The sequence below is a fragment of the Bos mutus genome, chromosome 21 (genome assembly GCF_027580195.1).
Source record: "Bos mutus isolate GX-2022 chromosome 21, NWIPB_WYAK_1.1, whole genome shotgun sequence".
Lineage (NCBI taxonomy): Eukaryota > Metazoa > Chordata > Mammalia > Artiodactyla > Bovidae > Bos > Bos mutus.
The window spans coordinates 55,559,404-55,578,168 of NC_091637.1; the positions used below are offsets into that span (position 1 = coordinate 55,559,404).

At 40.5% G+C, this 18,765-nt stretch overlaps 1 protein-coding gene across 1 annotated transcript in view; it reads right to left on the reverse strand.

Annotated features, from left to right (window-relative positions):
* The window catches only part of CATSPERB (cation channel sperm associated auxiliary subunit beta), a 184,180-nt gene that overhangs the window by 77,396 nt on the left and 88,019 nt on the right, over positions 1-18,765 (reverse strand). The window contains 1 exon segment of the mRNA XM_070358214.1: positions 7,486-7,635. Within this exon segment, the coding sequence (XP_070214315.1) occupies positions 7,486-7,635 (150 nt within the window).

An 18,765-nucleotide genomic window follows, 5' to 3' on the forward strand; every position in this document is an offset into this window, starting at 1 on the left:
TGCCCCAACCCCTCAAAGTGAAGTTTGAGTGTCACTTCCCCAAGCATTGGAAAGATAAAGTAACTTGAGTCGTACCACAGGAGTTTAGCCAGCCATCAAATTATTAAGGATTTTGTTTTATTTTGAAGGAGATCAGAATATGTTATCCCTAAAATATGCCACTTTGGCATCAGGGTTTTGAGCTGGAGGCAGCTGAGAATCAAGAAATTCAGAAAGAGTTCTCTGCCTCCCTTTTCCTGCTAAAAAGCAGGGCATTTTCTAACCACTTCACCTGTATCAGGAAGTGAAAGTGAAAGTCACCCAGTCATTTCCTACTCTTGACCCCATGGAATACACAGTTCATGGAATTCTCCAAGCCAGAATACTGGAGTGGGTAGTATTCTTCTCCAGGGGATCTTCCCAACACAGGCATTGAATCCAGGTCTCCCACACTGCAGGTGGGTTCTTTACCAGCTGAGCCAAAAGGGAAGCCCAAGAATACTGGAATGGGTAACCTGTCCCTTCTCCAGTGGATCTTCCCAACCCAGGGATGAAACTGGGATCTCCTGCATTGCAGGCAGATTCTTTACCAACTGAGCTATGAGGGAAGTCCATAAAACCAGGAAGAGAAGAGAGCAATCTTCTCACCAGAGACAGGGAGATGATTCCAAAATGAGTCTGAATAAACAGACTTCACTAAAATAAGTCTTATCTTCCATGAGTCCACCCACAAATTTCCTCATCACTTCACAATTTCTTGTCCCTTGAGGTCTAGACTTCTTTCCTTTGTTAAGATGGTATATAAGCCTCCAAGTTTAACTAGTTCTCTGAGTTTCATTTCTCTTCTGGGAACTCCCACGATTATAAATATTAATAAAAAGTACACGCCTTTTCTCCTGCTAATGTTTTGGTTAGTTTGGAGGCCCCCAGTCATAACTTATGAGGATACAGGAAGAACTTTTCCTTTCTGATAATATCCTTCTAAGCAAAAATATGTCCCTATTTAAAGAATACAATTATAGTGAACAATACAAAAATTCCAGAGAAAAAGATTAAAATGCAAAATCCAAGAGGGAAGAAATTGTGTTTGATTTACTTTATTTTTTGAAAGTGATTTGCTTTATTGTGATTTTTAAAGTAGAATAAATTGTTAATAAGGGAATCTATTTGTGGCTCAGATGGTAAAGAATCTGCTTGTAATGCAGGAAACCCCAGTTCAATCACTGGGTTGGGAAGATCTCCTGGAGGAGGGAATGGCTACCTACTCTAGTATTCTTTCCCTTAGAGGAAAGGGAAAGGCTACCCACTCCAGTATTCTGGCCTGGAGAATTCCATGGACTGTACAGCCCATGGGGTCGCAAAGAGTCAGACATAACTGAGCAACTAACACTTTACTTAATTCAAACTTTGAGAACTTATTAAAAAGAGACTGAACATGTTGCAAATACCAAAACCACTTTGTTCCTTGATCTTACCTTTCCTTGGCCATAGTAGGAATGTTTAGCGTCTTCTGTGTTTAAATGTGGAACATTAATATGAAGTCTAGTCAACATGCATATAACTATGTGGGTGGTAGAAGCAGCCTGAAGAGAGTTGATAATCTAATGCATATGCTTTGTTTCTAAAAGATGAATGCAGGATCACTCAGATTGTGAAGTGTGTGTTTTAACTCCTAGATCTTGTCTATGCAGGGAAAGATATAGAAGAAAATGCTATCATCATCCACTTTTTCCAGAAAGAGGAAAGCTAAAGACAAGCTTTGCTTTTCTAAGGCAAAAGCTAAGCAAATCACATGACCAGACTCTGGCAAAGTCTAGAAATATTTAATAGAGAGGTAAGTAGTAAAATAAAAGCTTATTCTGGTTGATATTTTAGACTGAAATTACGTTACAGGCTATTCTCTGTGACAAACTGGCCATAATTGTATCTCAGGGTTACAAAAGCTGATGTAGACAGACCATTGCAATGATTTTGGATTTTATTCCAATGGGCAAAGGGAAGCCACTGGAATGTGTGAAGCCAGAAAGTAGTGTGATTTGTTTTACGCTTGATATCATTGTGGTGACTGTTTGGATGGTGGGTTGTACTAGGGTTAGAAACAGGGAGACCACTTAAGAGGCTGTGAATTAGTCTCATGGAAAACCATTGTTATCGTGGCCTAAGATTTTACCAGAGGAGAGAAGTGGTCATGCTGAGGATAGACACTGGATGTGGCCTCATCCTGGAATGTCATCAGAGTAAGAACAGTCAAGAGTCTATGCTAAATTTTACATTTGAGTAATTGGATATACCTTAGGATGAAAAGTACTAGAGAGGAACAGATTTTAAAGGGAGATAAATCAAGAGTTTTGGCTTAGCTTTGTAATATCAGAGATGCTCATTAGATACCAACAGGAAGTGTGAAACAGACAATTAAGTGTGGGAGTTTGGTCTCAAGGAAGTGGTCAGCACCAGATATACAAATTCAGGGATCATCAGCCTTAAGGTGGCATTATTACCAAAGGACTAGATTACATTTCTCGGAGAGGATCTGGTAGAGTTGAAGACAAAGCCTTATTTCATTGACATGTTAGGGGTCACAACAAATAAGCTAGTTTAGAAAACTAAGGATTGACCAATGAGGTAAGATAGATGTAACTATAGGTGGTGTAAGAAAGCCAAAAGAATAAAGTGTTCTGTTGAGAAGTAAAGTAGTTAACTGTGTCAAATTCTGCTGGGAGGGAGAGTAGAATGAGGATAAAGAATTCACTGTTGGAATTGGCAACACGGAGATCATGGGTGACCTTAGAATGAATTGTTTCAGAACAATGGTAGGAAAAATCTGATTTACAGGGGAATGAAGATAAAATAGGAAGATGGAAAATGTAATGCCATCTACAATAAATTCTTCCAATCATTTTGTTTGAAGGGGAACAGGGGGATGAGGGATGGTGGTAAAGTGAGATAAATGAAGATTTTGGCTAAGATGGAGGATAATAGGGTATGTTTGTATACTAATGCATCTAATCCACTGAGGAGGGACAGAGTGATGATGTATGAGAGAAAGGTGAGAACTGCAGGACAGACACAGGAACAAGGTTCTCCAGGTGATTGGAGAGAATGGGATGCAGGACACAAGGGGTGATGGGCAGCCTTAGGCACAGCAGAGACATTTCTCATGATGCAACAGGCAAGAAGGCAAAGTGCGCAAGTACTAAGGCAGGTAAGGTGGCAGGTGAGTGCAGAAGCGATGATTCTTGATCTTCTACATCAAGTATTAAAGGCACAGCTGAGAGCAGAGAGGGAAAGGAGGTGAGGCACAGCATTTGAGGAGTGGGAAGAGGTGTGACCAGGTCACTCTGCAGAATGGGACAATAAACATCCCAAGGAAGAGAGGTGGGATTTCTGGGTCGTTCTGAGTACTCACTTGAGACTTGAAATCATGAATTTACGGTGAGACCAGCTGATGGAATTTTAAAGAGAGTCTGGTGTGCAACTTTTATCTAGTAATATTCTGCTCTGCCAATGGAGTAGAGGTGGTTTTAATGACAGTTGGGATTATGCAGGCAAGGAAGAAAGAGAATGGCAAAGAAGTCACAGAAGTGTTTACAAAGAGAGACAATTAAAATTATGGTGAAAAAGTAAGGATGTTGAGTAGTAAAAAAAAGTGGTGGGGAAAACATATTGATGTCTCCAAGAAATCCAAGAAATGTCAGACTGTGAATACTAGGGTAGGCTGAAAGTACAGAAAGCAGTGCACAAGCATGAGATGATTGTACTGGAGATTTTGGAGGCAATAACAATATCAGAGACAACAAGGTCAAGAAAATGACAACAGATGTAAGATGGGGGAAAGATCACTGGGGAAGAACAGGCCTTGAAAGCATTGGTCCATATGGGTGGTGAAATCACCAAAAACAGTAACAAAAATAAAGTGGAGAGAAAGGTAGGGGTCCAGACGCTAAACTCATAAATGAAAGTGAGTGATGGGAAGGTTGTCATACACTGGCAGCCAAGAATAGTTAGAGGGAGTAAAGTCTGAATTCAAAGGGATTGAACATTTTCAAAGAGAAGACAGGAGTTAATTATTAAGAACTAGCCCTTAAGGAATGAGGACAATGACCCCTGAGACCCAAACATGTGCCATGCAAGACAGCTTCAGGGAAAAGAATAATAACTGGGATTGGCCAGATTACTCTTTACAGCAACTGAGGGGACCCTTCAGAGAAAAGAGTAGTAGTATGGGGGAATTTACTGATAACAGACCACATATTCCAATGAATGGATTTGGGAGAATAGAGATGGACAGACGTTTCAGTTCAGTTCAGTTCAGTTGCTCAGTTGTGTCCAACTCTTTGCGACCCCATGAAGTGCAGCACACCAGGTCTCCCTGTCCATTGCCAGCTCCTGGAGTTTACTCAAACTCATGTCCATTGAGTTGGTGATGCCATCCAACCATCTCATCCTCTCAACCATCCTTATCCTCCTGCCTTCAATCTTTCCCAGCATCAGGGACTTTTCTAATGAGTCAGTTCTTTGCATCAGGTAGCCAAAGTATTGAAGCTTCAGCTTTAGCATCAGTCCTTCCAATGAATATTCAGGTCTGATTTCCTTTAGGATGGACTGGTTGGATATCCTTACAGTCCAAGGGGCTCTCAAGAGTCTTCTCCAATACCACAGTTCAAAAGCATCAATTCTTCAGCACTCAGCTGTCTTTATAGTCCAACTCTCACATCCATACATGACTACTGAAAAAACCATACCTTTGACTAGACAGACCTTTGTTGGCAAAGTAATGTCTCTGCTTTTTAATATGCTGTCTAGGTTGATCATAACGTCTTTTTAATTTCATGGCTGCAGTCACCATCTGCAGTGATTTTGGAGCCCCCCAGAATAAAGTCTGTCACTGTTTCCATTGTTTCCCCATCTATTTGCCATGAAGTGATGGGACCAGATGCCACAATCTTAGTTTTCTGAATGTTGTTTGGGTGAAATTAAAGGAAATTCAGAATAGTATGTGGTATAAAGTAGCCAAAAGTGACCTGGAGGCTTGGGTTTCTATAGTGACATAAAATTGGGGTGAGAGGCATGATGGATGTATCAGGAGTGTCATAGAGGAAGAAGATGGGTAATGAGTCCAGACTGGAACATATGGACCATATGAGGCTCCTGGATTCCTGTTCTCACCATTGACTCCATTTGGGATGAAGCCTCATTGTTGTGGGGAGGGCAGATGAACCAAGCCTCACAAAGGAATGGTCAGTGGCAGCCTGATACTATGGGAACTTATTTTCTGTTTCAGCACACCAGTGGCCAGCTGAGGGAAAAAGTGGGTTCATCTAAAAAAAGATTTCCAAAACTTTCTTTTCTCCAGATGTTGAAGTGATCGAGTGAGTGAGACCCTGAGGAACTGAAACTTGCCTTGTCTCCTATGATTCTCGGGGGTGTGGCAGGATGCAGAGACTGGCTCCTCTCCTGTGTCTCACAAAAGAATGGCAGGTTTGGACAGAGAAAAGAGGAGGGGGCCCTGGCCTTGCATCCATGGAACAAAGCTAGAAGAGGAGCTGAGTTTCCATCTGGTTGAGAGAGAGGAAAATGAGACACTGAACAAAATTAGTTCAGTTTCTCACTAAACTAATTCTGCACAAAGCAGCCTGGAGCTAGGATAATTAAAAGACTGCAAGTCGTTGGAATGCAAAGAAATTTGGGGCAATGCTATCTATATATCCCTATACCAGTGTATATTACTTGAATCTATTACTTTATCACGGTAGGGCAACCTATTGTGCTGTTTTATTCTTTAAAATCATGTTTGTTAGTCATTTTCCTTTAGTCTCCCACATGAATTTTGGTATTGGCTTATCAATTTCCATACACACAAAAATACAGCTGTAATTTTTCTTGGATTTGTATTGAATTTATTGATAAATTTTGAGAGAACTAATATTTTTACATAAAATCTTTTTTAGTCTCTTTTTATAGCCTTCATTAAAATTTTATAATTTCTACACAAGCCTTGCAAGTCTTTTTTGGCTTATTTCTAGGTCCCTATGAGGTTTTATTACTTTCTGAATAGGGTTTTTAAATTTATAATCTTTAATCAGTCTTTAGTGGAGTGGTTTTTATGTACTGTTATGTTTGTCAATTCCATAGCATTCCCATACTTGTTCTGATAGTTTGTCTGTTGATTCTTTTGGATTTTTATATAGATACACATATAATCTATGGGTGATAAAATTTGTTTCCTATTTTTTTTTTCCTTTAGAAATATCAGATTTGGGGTCACTGAAGTCATCAATGACCTAAGAAAAACAATCTAGAATAAGACAATTAGTAATTGAAATGTGTAGGATGCTATTAATTATAATAATAATAGAAAAACACATAACAAAATAATGTGACACCTCAGAACAACTTTACCTATTCACATGTGGCAGGAATAGAAGGTAGATTAGAACTGCAATGAATTATCTCTGGGAAGAAAGAACATATAACGGAGGACAGAGTGTCAAGTGGGGCTTCCCTGGTGGCTCAGATGGTAAAGCATTGAGAGAGTCATTTCCTAGGCAGGTTGATAAGAAGTCTAGGGGTCCCCAAGGAGAGAGGGGTCTAGAATTCTCAAGGAGGAAGAAAGGACAAACTTTTTTTCCCCTCTACATTCCTTAGGATTATATAACAATAATGTATCCTGTCTGAGGACAGTCTCTGGATTAAACCTTCTGGCTAATCCTGTTATCTTAAAATGTAAATTATGGGAGTAGGTCTGTTGAGGTCTTTACAACCCCCAGACATTCTTTTGATTCATTGGAGAGTATATAACTCCACTGCCAACACTAGCAACTGCTAACTGCTGCTAACACTGCTAACACTGCCCTCTTCTGATGCCTATGTCAGAAGCTTTCTCTATCTCTTTTATACTTTAATAAAACTTTATTACACAAAAGCTCTGAGCAATCAAGCCTCCTTCGTCTCTGGCCCCGGATTGAATTCTTCTCCTCTGGAGGCCAAGAATCCCAGCATCTTTTTGTGGTTCAGCAACAACCTTTCAGCATCTGCCTGCAATGAGGGAGACTCGGGTTCGATCCCTGGGTTGGGAAGATACCCTGGAGAAGGAAATGGCAACCCACTCCAGTACTCTTGCCTGGAAAATTCCATGGATGGAGGATCCTGGTAGGCTACAGTCCATGGGGTCACAAAGAGTCAGACACAACTGAGTGACTTCACTTTCTGATAAACCTTTTTATCCTCTGCTGTACAGAAGCAGTGGGTATTTCCAAACATAAATCACCAGAGTATCAAGGAAATTTGGAGAGACATTAAAGTTAGTAGTAACATGGCAAAATGTCACAGAGAAAAAAGTTTACCGCACTAGCAAGCAGACAAGGGAAAGTGACAAAGTTCTTAGGTATTTTTAGGAAACATTTTCACTCCATTATGCCTGCACATTTAACTTGCACTTCCAATTAAACATAACTGTCATATAATATAAAATGCCATCTCCAATTCTGAATAAAGTCGCAAACTTACCATCAAATGTTGTGTTCATAACGAAGCCAAGTAATGCCACATCGTTGGCACAGGGACACTTTGTCGTTTTGAGATCTACCACATGTGGATATAATCGCTGGATTGTTCTTTTTTTCATCATAGTCCCAAGTTTCCAGTGAAGGATAGGTTCTGTGGAAATCAAGTTTTGGTGTTTAAATTACAGTAACGCTCTTGAAAATAGAACATTACTGCTTTCTTTTTTTCTGTCTTTTTTAAAAATTAAAAAAAATTAAATTGAAGTATAGCTGATTTATAATGTTGTGTTAATTACTGTTGTACTACAAAATGATTCTGCTATACATACATAGCAACATATATATGTGTGCATATACATATTCTCTTTTACATATTCTTTTCCATTATGGTTTATCACAAGGTACTGAGTGTAGTTCTCTGTACTATACAATAGGACCTTGTTGTTTATCCAGTCTATATGGATACCCATTCTATATGAATCAGAAGTTTGCATTTGTTAATCCCAAACTCCCAATCTCTCCTTCTACCCACTCCCCTTGGCAACCATCAGTCTATTCTCTATGTCCTTGAATCTGTTTCTGTTTCATAGATAGGTATTTGTGTCATACTTTAGATTCCACATATAAGTGATATTATATGGTATTTATCTTTCTGACTTACTTCACTTTGTATGATAATTTCTACATGCATGTTTCTGCATCCATGATCCTGCAAAGGGCATTATTTCATTTTTTATGGCTGAGTAATATTCCATTGTGCACATGAGCAGTGGCTGCGCCGGCATAGGAGCAGCCTAGAAGAATTACCCCATGTCCAAGGTCAGGGGTGGTGGCTGAGAGGAGCTACCCCACATCCAAGGTCAGGGGCAGCGGCTGAGAGGAGATACTCCACGTCCAAGGTAAGGAGCAGTGGCTGCACTTTGCTGGAGCAGCCATGAAGAGATAACCCACATCCAAGGTAAGAGAAACCCAAGTAAGATGGTAGGCGCTGACAGAGGGCGACAGAGGGCATCAAAGGGCACACAGACTGAAACCACAATCACAGACAACTAGCCAATCTGATCACATGGACAAGAGCCTTGTCTAACTCAATGAAACTAAGCCATGCCATGTGGGGCCACCCAAGATGGATGGGTCATGGTGGAGAGGTCTGACAGAATGTGGTCCACTGGAGAAGGGAACGGCAAACCACTTCAGTATTCTTGCCTTGAGAGTCCCATGAAAAGTATGAAAAGGCAAAAAGATAGGACACTGAAAGAGGAACTCCCCAGGTCAGTAGGTGCCCAATATGCTACTGGAGATCAGTAGAGAAATAAATCCAGAAAGAATGAAGGGATGGAGCCAAAGCAAAAACAACATCCAGTTGTGGATGGGACTGGTGATAGAAGCAAGGTCCAATACTGTAAAGAGCAATATTGCATATAGGAACCTGGAATGTCAGGTCCATGAATCAAGGCAAATTGGAAGTGGTCAAACAGGAGATGGCAAGAATGAATATCGACATTCTAGGAATCAGTGAACTAAGATGGACTGGAATGGGTGAATTTAACTCAGATGACCATTATATCTACTACTGTGGGCAGGAATCCCATAGAAGAAATGGAGTAGCCATCATAGTCAACAAAAGAGTACGAAATGCTGTACTTGGATGCAATCTCAAAAATGACAGAATGATCTCTGTTCATTTCCAAGGCAAACCATTCAATATCATGGTGATCCAAGTCTATGCTCCGACCAGTAATGCTGAAGAAGCTGAAGTTGAATGGTTCTATGAAGACCTACAAGACGTTCAAGAACTAACACCCCCCAAAAGATGTCCTTTTCATTATAGGGGACTGGAATGCAAAAGTAGGAAGTCAAGAAACACCTGGAGTAACAGGCAAATTTGGCCTTGGAGTACAGAATGAAGCAGGGCAAAGGCTAATAGAGTTTTGCCAAGATAATACACTAGTCATAGCAAACACCCTCTTCCAACAACATAAGAGAAGACTCTATACATGGACATCACCAGATGATCAACACTGAAATCAGACTGATTATATTCTTTGCAGTCAAAGATGAAGAAGCTCTATACAGTCAGCAAAAACAAGACCGGGAGCTGACTGTGGCTTAGATCATGAACTCCTTATTGCCAACTTCAGACTTAAATTGAAGAAAGTGGGGAAAACCACCAGACCATTCAGGTATGACCTAAATCAAATCCCTTAGGACTATACAGTGGAACTGAGAAATAGATTTAAGGGACTAGATGTGATAGACAGAGTGCCTGATCAACTATGGATGGAGGTTTGTGACATTGCACAGGAGACAGGAATCAAGATCATCCCCAAGAAAAAGAAATGTAAAAAAGCAAAATGGCTATCTGAGGAGGCCTTACAAATAGCTGTGAAAAGAAGAGAAGCGAAAAACAAAGGATAAAAGGAAAGATATTCCCATTTGAATGCAGAGTTCCAAAGAATAGCAAGGAGAGATAAGAAAGCCTTTCTCAGCAATCAATGCAAAGAAATAGAGGAAAACAATAGAATGGGAAAGACTAGAGATCTCTTCAAGAAAATTAGAGATACCAAGGGAATATTTCATGCAAAGATGGGCTCAATAAAGGACAGAAATGGTATGGCCCTAACAGAAGCAGAAGATATTAAGAAGAGGTGGCAGGAATACACAGAAGAGCTGTACAAAAAAGACCTTCACAACCCAGATAATCATGATGGTGTGATTACTCACACTCACCTAGAGCCAGATATCCTGGAATGTGAAGTCAAATGGGCCTTAGGAAGCATCACTACGAACAAAGCTAGTGGAGGTGATGGAATTCCAGTTGAGCTATTTCAAATCCTAAAAGATGATGCTGTGAAAGTGCTGCACTCAATACGCCAGCAAATTTGGAAAACTCAGCAGTGGCCACAGGACTGGAAAAGGTTGCTTTTCATTCCAATCCCAAAGAAAGGCAATGCCAAAGAATGCTCAAACTATTGCACAATTGCACTCATATCACATTCTAGTAAATAAAGTAATGCTCAAAATTCTCCAAGCCAGGCTTCAGCAATACATGAACCGTGAACTTCCAGATGTTCAAGCTGGTTTTAGAAAAGGCAGAGGAACCCGAGATGAAATCACCAACATCCACTGGATCATTGAGAAAGCAAGAGAGTTTTAGAAAAACATCTATTTCTGCTTTATTGACTATGCCAAAGCCTTTAAACTGTGGAAAATTCTAAAGGAGATGGGAATACCAGACCACCCGACCTGCCTCTTGAGAAACCTGAATGCAGGTCAGGAAGCAACAGCTAGAACTGGACATGGAACAACAGATGGGTTCCAAATAGGAAAAGGAGTATGTCAAGGCTGTATATTGTTACCCTGCTTATTTAACTTATATGCAGAGTACATCATGAGAAACGCTGGGCTAGAGGAAGCACAAGCTGGAATCAAGATCGCTGGGTGAAATATCAATAACCTCAGATATGCAGATGACATCACCCTGATAGCAGAAAGTGAAGAAGAACTAAAGAGCTTCTTGATGAAAGTGAAAGAGGAGAGTGAAAAAGTTGGCTTAAAGCTCAACATTCAGAAAACTAAGATCATGGCATCTGGTCCCATCATTTCATGGGAAATAGATGGGGAAACAGTGAAAATAGTGGCTGACTTTATTTTTGGGGGCTCCAAAATAACTGCAGATGGTGACTGCAGCCATGAGATTAAAAGATGCTTACTCCTTGGAAGGAAAGTTATCACCAACCTAGACAGCATGTTAAAAAGCAGAGACATTACTTTGTCAACAAAGGTCCATCTAGTCAAGGCTATGGTATTTCCAGTAGTCATGTATGGATGTGAGAGTTGGACTATAAAGAAAGCTGAGCACCGAAGAATTGATGCTTTTGAACTGTGGTATTGGAGAAGACTCTTGAGAGTTCCTTGGATGGCAAGGAGCTCCAACCAGTCCATCCTAAAGGAGATCAATCTTGGGTGTTCATTGGAAGGACTGATGTTGAAGCTGAAGCTCCAGTACTTTGGCCACCTGATGCGAAGAGCCGACTCATTTGAAAAGACCCTGATGCTGGGAAAGTTTGAGGGCAGGAGGAGAAGGGGACGACAGAGGATGGGATGGTTGGATGGCATCACTGACTCAATGGACATGAGTTTGGGTAAACTCTGGGAGTTGGTGATGGACAGGGAGGCCTGGCATGCTGTAGTTCATGGGGTCATAAAGAGTTGGACTCGACTCAGTGACTAAACTGACCTGAACTGAATATTCCATTGTATATTAGTACTGTGTCTTTTTTATCCATTTATCTGTTGATGGACTTTAAGTTGTTTCCATGCCTTGGCTATTGTAAATAGTGCTGCTATGAACATAGGAGTGCATATATCTTTTTGAATTATAGTTTTATCTGGATTCATGCTCAGGAGTGGGATTGCTAATAATTGGTAATTCTATTGTTAGTTTTCTGAGGAACCTCTATACTGTTCTCCACTAACTGTGTAGGAAGGTTCCACCAACAGTATAGGAAGGTTCCCTTTCTCCACACCCTCTCCAGCATTTAATACATGTAGACTTAAAGAAATATATTTATTTATTTGGTTATGCTAGGTCTTATTCTTTGATTTTTGTTGTGGCATGAGGAATCTAGTTTCCTGAGCAGGGACTGAACCTGGGCCCCCTGCATTGAGGACATGGAGTCTTAGCCACTGGACCACCAGGGAAGTCTCTGTAGCCTTTTTAATGATGGCCATTCTGACCAATGGGGCTTCCCTGGTGGCTCAGATGGTGAAGAATCTGCCTACGATTTGGGAGACCTGAGTTCAATCCCTGGGTCAGGAAGATCCCCTGGAGAAGGGAATGGCTACCCACTCCAGTATTCTTGCCTGGAGAATTCCATGGACAGAAGAGCCTGGCAGGCTACAGTCCATGTGGTCACAAAGAGTTGGACATGACTGAGTGATTTGGATTCTCTCTACACCATTGTGACCAATGAGAAGGTACCTTATTGTAGTTTTGACTTGCATTTCTTAAATAATTCATTATTTCTTTCTTTTAAGGGTTTTAAAGAAATTATGTAAAGGAACTATTCCATTGTTTAAAAAAATAGGTGTATCACCTCATTTTTCATCAGTTAAAAATAGGTTGATTCTTATTTTCCAAAGTATGAGGAATGAAGGTTAATTTCCTTGAAGGGGGCCTGGCAAGGTCATACATCAGAAGAGCATGTGATGTGGGAGATACCTGTTTTGAACATCTTTGGGAAATACAATTGGCCACAGGATCTCTCCCTAGAAATGGCTGGATCACAGGGTTTGCACATTTATAACTTAGAGAATAACTTCTGCTTTGAGAGGCCCCATATTTCCTTTCTGTTCACTTTCCCAATCCCATAGAGACAGCAGGAGATATAGATAAATGAGAACAAATTTGGAACAGCAACAGAGAATGGGAAAAATTGTCATCAGTGGCCAAGACACTTAGAAGGATTTCTGGAAGATACCAAGGAGTCAGGGAGAGACTAACAGGAAAAATCAGTCAGAGGCAAGACATTTCCAACCCCTCAACCCAGCAATCTATTCTTAGATATACAAAGGGTTGGAGCTGGACAAAGTCAAAGTTTAAAGCATGAGGAATGGGAGAATTTATTTTTCTGAAAAAAATGAGAAAAGAGAATATAAAAAAGTAAGCCAGGAGAGTTTGACAGAGTACTGCTGCCTGAATTTCAAAAATAGTCAAAAGACTTTTAAGAACAGAGATGCAGTCACTCCATAGGTATTTACATTTCTGCAACATGAATCTTCTCATCAAATTTTCAATAAAGTCTGCTATAAAACCAAAAACTTAGTATATACTGCAGTTTGGGCAAAGTAAGAAAAGGAACTAAGTTTCCATCTAGGTTGACATAGTGTAGCACAGGTACGGCCAAGAAGGAAAAGAGACACAATTTATAACCAAATTAATTCATCCTGAAATTCAAAGAAATCTGGGGCAAGGCGGCTGACTTTCCAGGTTGTAGCATGTGTGTACAGACAATTAATGACCATATCTCAGAGGGCAGGGAGATTTGAACTTGCATCTGGAACATGACTCCATTGACTTGAAAATGCCTCTTTACTGATGTGCTGTATTTTAAGTGTTTTAGGAATGAAGGAGTGATTAAAAGTCTTGACTGGTGAGAAGCTATAAAGAAGACAGAAAAGTGACCGATATGAAGGTGACTGGTGATTGTGATTAACAGCAATTTCAGTGAAGTGGTCTAGGCTGTGAATCAAAGATTAGGAAGTAGAGATAATACTTTTCAACATCTCTTTTGAATTTAGGAATGAATAAAGATTCCCAGCTGTAACTCCAACCTTAATACTTATTGCTACTTCCCAATGTTTTCTCCTCACGTCTTCAGCATCTCAGTAAATGATACCATCATCTACTTGACTGCTCAAGTAAGAAATCTAGGACTCATCCTTAGTATCTGTTTCCTTCGTCCCCATTCCACCTGGAGGTCATATCAGCTCTATTTTCAAACTGTACCCTGAGCACTGTGACTTCTCACTGTCCCCACTGCTCAGCCCAAATACTCCAGACCATCTCCTGCGTGGAAAGTGGCAGCAGCTGCCCACCAATTTCCTTCATTCCATCTTGTCATCTGCCCTCAAGAGTCCATTCTCTACATGGCAGCCAAAGTGATATTTTTAAAAAGAATAAATCAGTATCATTCTCTTGCTTAAAACATTTCAACGGCTTTTCATTATGATTAGAATAAAACCCACACTTTACTGTGACCTCTGCCCATCTGTCTAAACTCATTACACAACACTCTGTCATTTACTGTGCTCCCACGACACTGACTTCCTCTCAGTTCCTCAAACAGATGAATCTCCTTTCTGTAACTGGAAACTTTAAGAACTTTTAATTTTCCACGGTGGCTGCATCAATTTACATTCCCACTGACGGTGCACAAGAGTTCTTTTCTATATATCCTCACCAACACTTGTTATTTGTTGACTTTTTGGTAACAGTCATTCTGGCAGGTGAGGTAGGAGCTCACTGTGCTTTTGATTTGCATTTCCCTGATGATTAGCAATGCAGAGCATCTTTTCAAGTGCCTGTCAGCCATCTGCATGTCTTCAATGGAAAAATGTCTACTTAGTTCTTCTGCCCATTTAAAAAATAAGGTTGTTTTTATATGGGTTCTTTGTATATTTTGGATGTTAGCCTCTTATCTGATATACTGTTTGCATATATCCTCTCCCACTCAGTAGTGGCCTTTCTGTTTTGTTGATAATTTCCTTAACCCTGCAAAAGCCCTTTAGTTTGATGAAGACCCATTTGTTGTTTGTTTCCTTTGTGTGAAGAGAAAGATCAAAATATTGCTGTAAGCTGGTACCCAAGAGCGTACTGCCTCCATTTCCCTCTAGGAGTTTTATAGTTTCAGGTCTCACATTCAAGTCTTTAGTCCATTTTTGAATTACTTTTGAATATGGTGTGAGAAAGTAGTCCAGGTTGATTCTTCTGCCTGTAGCTTTCCAGTTTCCCCAAAACTAATTACTGAAGAAGTTTTCTTTCCCTGCACTGTACTTCTTGCCTCCTTTGTCATAGATTCATTAATCATGTAAGTGTGGGTTCATTTTTGGGCTCTCTTCCATTCCACTTATCTATGTGTCTGATTTTTTGTGCCAGTACCAGAGTTTTAGTTACTATAGCTTTGTAGTACAATTTAAAATCAAGGAGCATTATGCCTTTAGCTTTGCTCTTCTTTCTCAAGATTGTTTTGGCTATTTGGGGTCTTCTGTGTTTCCCTACAAATTTCTAAATGATTTGTTCTAGTTCTGTGAAGAATGCCATTGGTATTTTGACAGTGATTGCATTGAATCTGTAAATTGCTTTGGGTGGTATGGTCATTTTAGCAATGTTAATTCTTGTGTGTGTTTTTTTTTTTAATCCATTCAGCCACTGTCTTTTGGTTGGAGTATTTAGTCCACTTAGAGTAAAATTATTGATAGGTATGTATTTATTAGGAGAAGGCAATGGCATCCCACTCCAGTACTTTTGCCTGGAAAATCCCATGGATGGAGGAGCCTGGTAGGCTGCAGTCCATGGGGTCGCTAAGAGTCGGGCATGACTGAGCGACTTCACTTTCACTTTTCACTTTTATGCATTGGAGAAGGAAATGGTAACCCACTCCAGTATTCTTGCCTGGAGAATCCCAGGGACAGAGGAGCCTAGTGGGCTACCGTCTATGGGGTCGCACAGAGTCGGACACGACTGAAGTGACTTAGCAGCAGCAGCATGTATTTATTACCACTTTGCTCATACATGATTATTTGAAGTTGATAATCTATTAAGTTTGATGATATCTTAAGGAGGTCTGACTGAGGTTCTTTTCCAATTACTGCCTCTGCACTGGGACTAGAAGCATGTGAGATTTGGTGTGTGTTCTTTAAGAGCAGTCTTTCTTTCCTACAGTTCTCTGGCTCTCCCACACACAAGCTGCACTGGGCTTCAAAGCCAGATGTTCTGGGAGCGTGTCTTCCCTGTACATCGGTCTAGGGAGCCCGATGCGGGGTTTGGACCCCTTACTCCTTAGGGAAGACCTCTGCAGTTGTGATTATCCTCCCATTTGTGGGTTGCCTACATGGTGGTATTGGTTTTGGCTCTACAGTGACTCTATCCCCGCTCCTACTCATTTTGTGGTTCCTTCTTTAAACGTTTACTTGTGGGAAATCTTTTCTGCTAATCTTCTGTTCACTCCATAGAGAGTTACTTTGTAAATAGTTGTAATTTTGGTGTGCCTATGGGAGGAGGTGAGCTCAGGGTTTTCCTGCTTTATTTTGGCCATGAATCGTCATTACTTTTCTTAAAGCTACCCAGGTGACTCTTTCCATAAGATGAAATATTTATTTTTACTCTGGGCTTCCCTGGTGGCTCAGAGGGTAAAGAATCTGCCTACAATTCAGGAGACCTGGGTTCAATCCACTAGCAACCCACTCCAGTATTCTTGCCTGGAGAATTCCATGGACAGAGGAGCCTGGTGGGCTACAGTCCACAGGGTCACAAAGAGTCAGACACAATTGAGCAACTAACAATTTCACTCTCACTCTGCATTCTACATAGCACTGTATCAAAGTGGGAGCAAAAGAATAAACATGAAAAGGGAAGGTGAGGAAAATGAGGATAAATACAAAATCCAGGACTGAGGTTTTTTCCTATATACAATAGAGTCACAAAGAGTCAGACACGACTTAGTGACTGAACAACAATAGCACCATCAGTTCAGTTCATTCACTCAGTTATGTCCGACTCTTTGCGACCCCATGGACTGTAGCATGCCAGGCCTCCATGTCCATCACCAACTCCTGGAGCCTACTCAAACTCATGTCCATTGAGTTGGTGATGCCATCCAACCATCTCATCCTCTGACGTCCCCTTCTCCTCCTGACTTCAATCTTTCCTAGCATCAGGGTCTTTTCCAGTGAGTCAGTTCTTTGCATCAGGTGGCCAAAGGACTGGAGTTTCAGCTTCAGCTTCACTCCTTCCAATGAATATTCAGGACTGATTTCCTTTAGGATTGACTGGTTGGATCTCCTTGCAGTCCAAGGGACTCAAGAGTCTTCTCCAATACCACAATTCAAAAGCATCAATTCTTCAGTGCTCAACTTTCTTTATAGTCCAACTCTCACATCCATACATGACTAAAATGCACTATAGGTGATCCAAAAAATTGGGCAATCAATCAGACAAGTGAAAAAGAAAACCCTAATCAGTTATATTTCTCAGCATTTGTAAACTTAAAACAACCAATTTTTTAATGAAAAAATACAAATGTTCTTACTAACACTGAACAAAACTTTTTGCTTGATGGTTCTCATAGTGTGTGATGCAATAAATACAACCTTCTATAATATCTCTACAGAAGATGCAAAAACTGACTTTATAAAGCCATTGTTTATGATGACCCCCAATATGGCTATAGAAAAAATATAATTCCATATTTCTATACCAGTCTTTTGTTGTTGTTCAGTTGCTCAATTGTGTCCAACTCTTTGCGACCCCATGGACTGCAGCACACTTCTGTAGTGATTAGGTGATGGCTTCTCTGTCCATTACCTACTCCCAGAGCTTGCTCAAACTCATGTCCATTGAGTTGGTGATGCCATCCAACCATCTCATCCTCTGTTGTCCCCTTCTCCTCCTGCCTTCAATCTTCCCCAGCATTAGGGTCTTTTCCAATGAGTCAGCCCTTCACATCAGGTGGCCAAAGTATTGGAGCTTCAGTTTCAGCATCAGTCCTTCCAATGAATACTCAGGGTTGATTTCCTTTAGGATTGACTGATTTGATCTCCTTCCTGTCCAAGGGACTCTCAAGAGTCTTCTATAGCACTACAGTTTGAAGGCATCAATTTTTCAGTGCTCAGCCTTTCTTATTGTCCAGATCTCACATCCATAAATGACTACTGGAAAAACCATAGCTTTGACTAGATGGACCTTTGTTGGAAAAGTAACGTCTCTGCCTTTTAATGACACTGTCTAGGTTTGTCGTTGCTTGTCTTCCAAGGAGCAAGCATCTTTTAATTTCATGGCTGCAGTAACCATCTGCAGTGATTTTGGAGCCCCCCAAAATAAAGTCAGCCACTGTTTCTACTCTTTCCCCATCTATTTGCCATGAAGTGATGGGACCGGATGCCATGATCTTCATTTTTTGAACACTGAGTTTTAAGCCAACTTTTTCACTCTCCTCTTCCACCTTCATCAAGAAGCTCTTTAATTCCTATTTGCTTTCTGCCCTAAGGGTGGTGTCATCTGTGTATCTGAGGTTATCGATATTTCTCCTGGAAATCTTGATTCTAGTTTGTGATTCATCCAGCTTGGCATTTCTCATGATGCACTCTGCATGTAAGTTAAATAAGCAGGGTGACAATATAAAGCCTCGACACACTGTTTTCCCAATTTGGACCCAGTCTGTTGTTCCATGTCTGGTTCTAACTGTTGCTTCTTGACCTGCATACAGATTTTTCAGGAGGCAGGTAAGGTGGTCTGGTATTCCCATCTCTTGAATTTTCCACAGTTTGTCACAATCTACACAGTCAAAGGCTTTAGCAGAGTCAATGAAGCAGAAGTAGATGTTTTTCTGGAATTCTCTAGCTTTTTCTATGATCCAATAGATGTTGACAATTTGATCTCTGGTTCCTCTGCCTTTTCTAAATCCACCTTGTACATCTGGAACTTCTCAGTTCACATACTGTTGAAGCCTAGCTTGAAGGATTTTGAGCATTACTTTGCTAGCATGTGAAATGAATACAATTT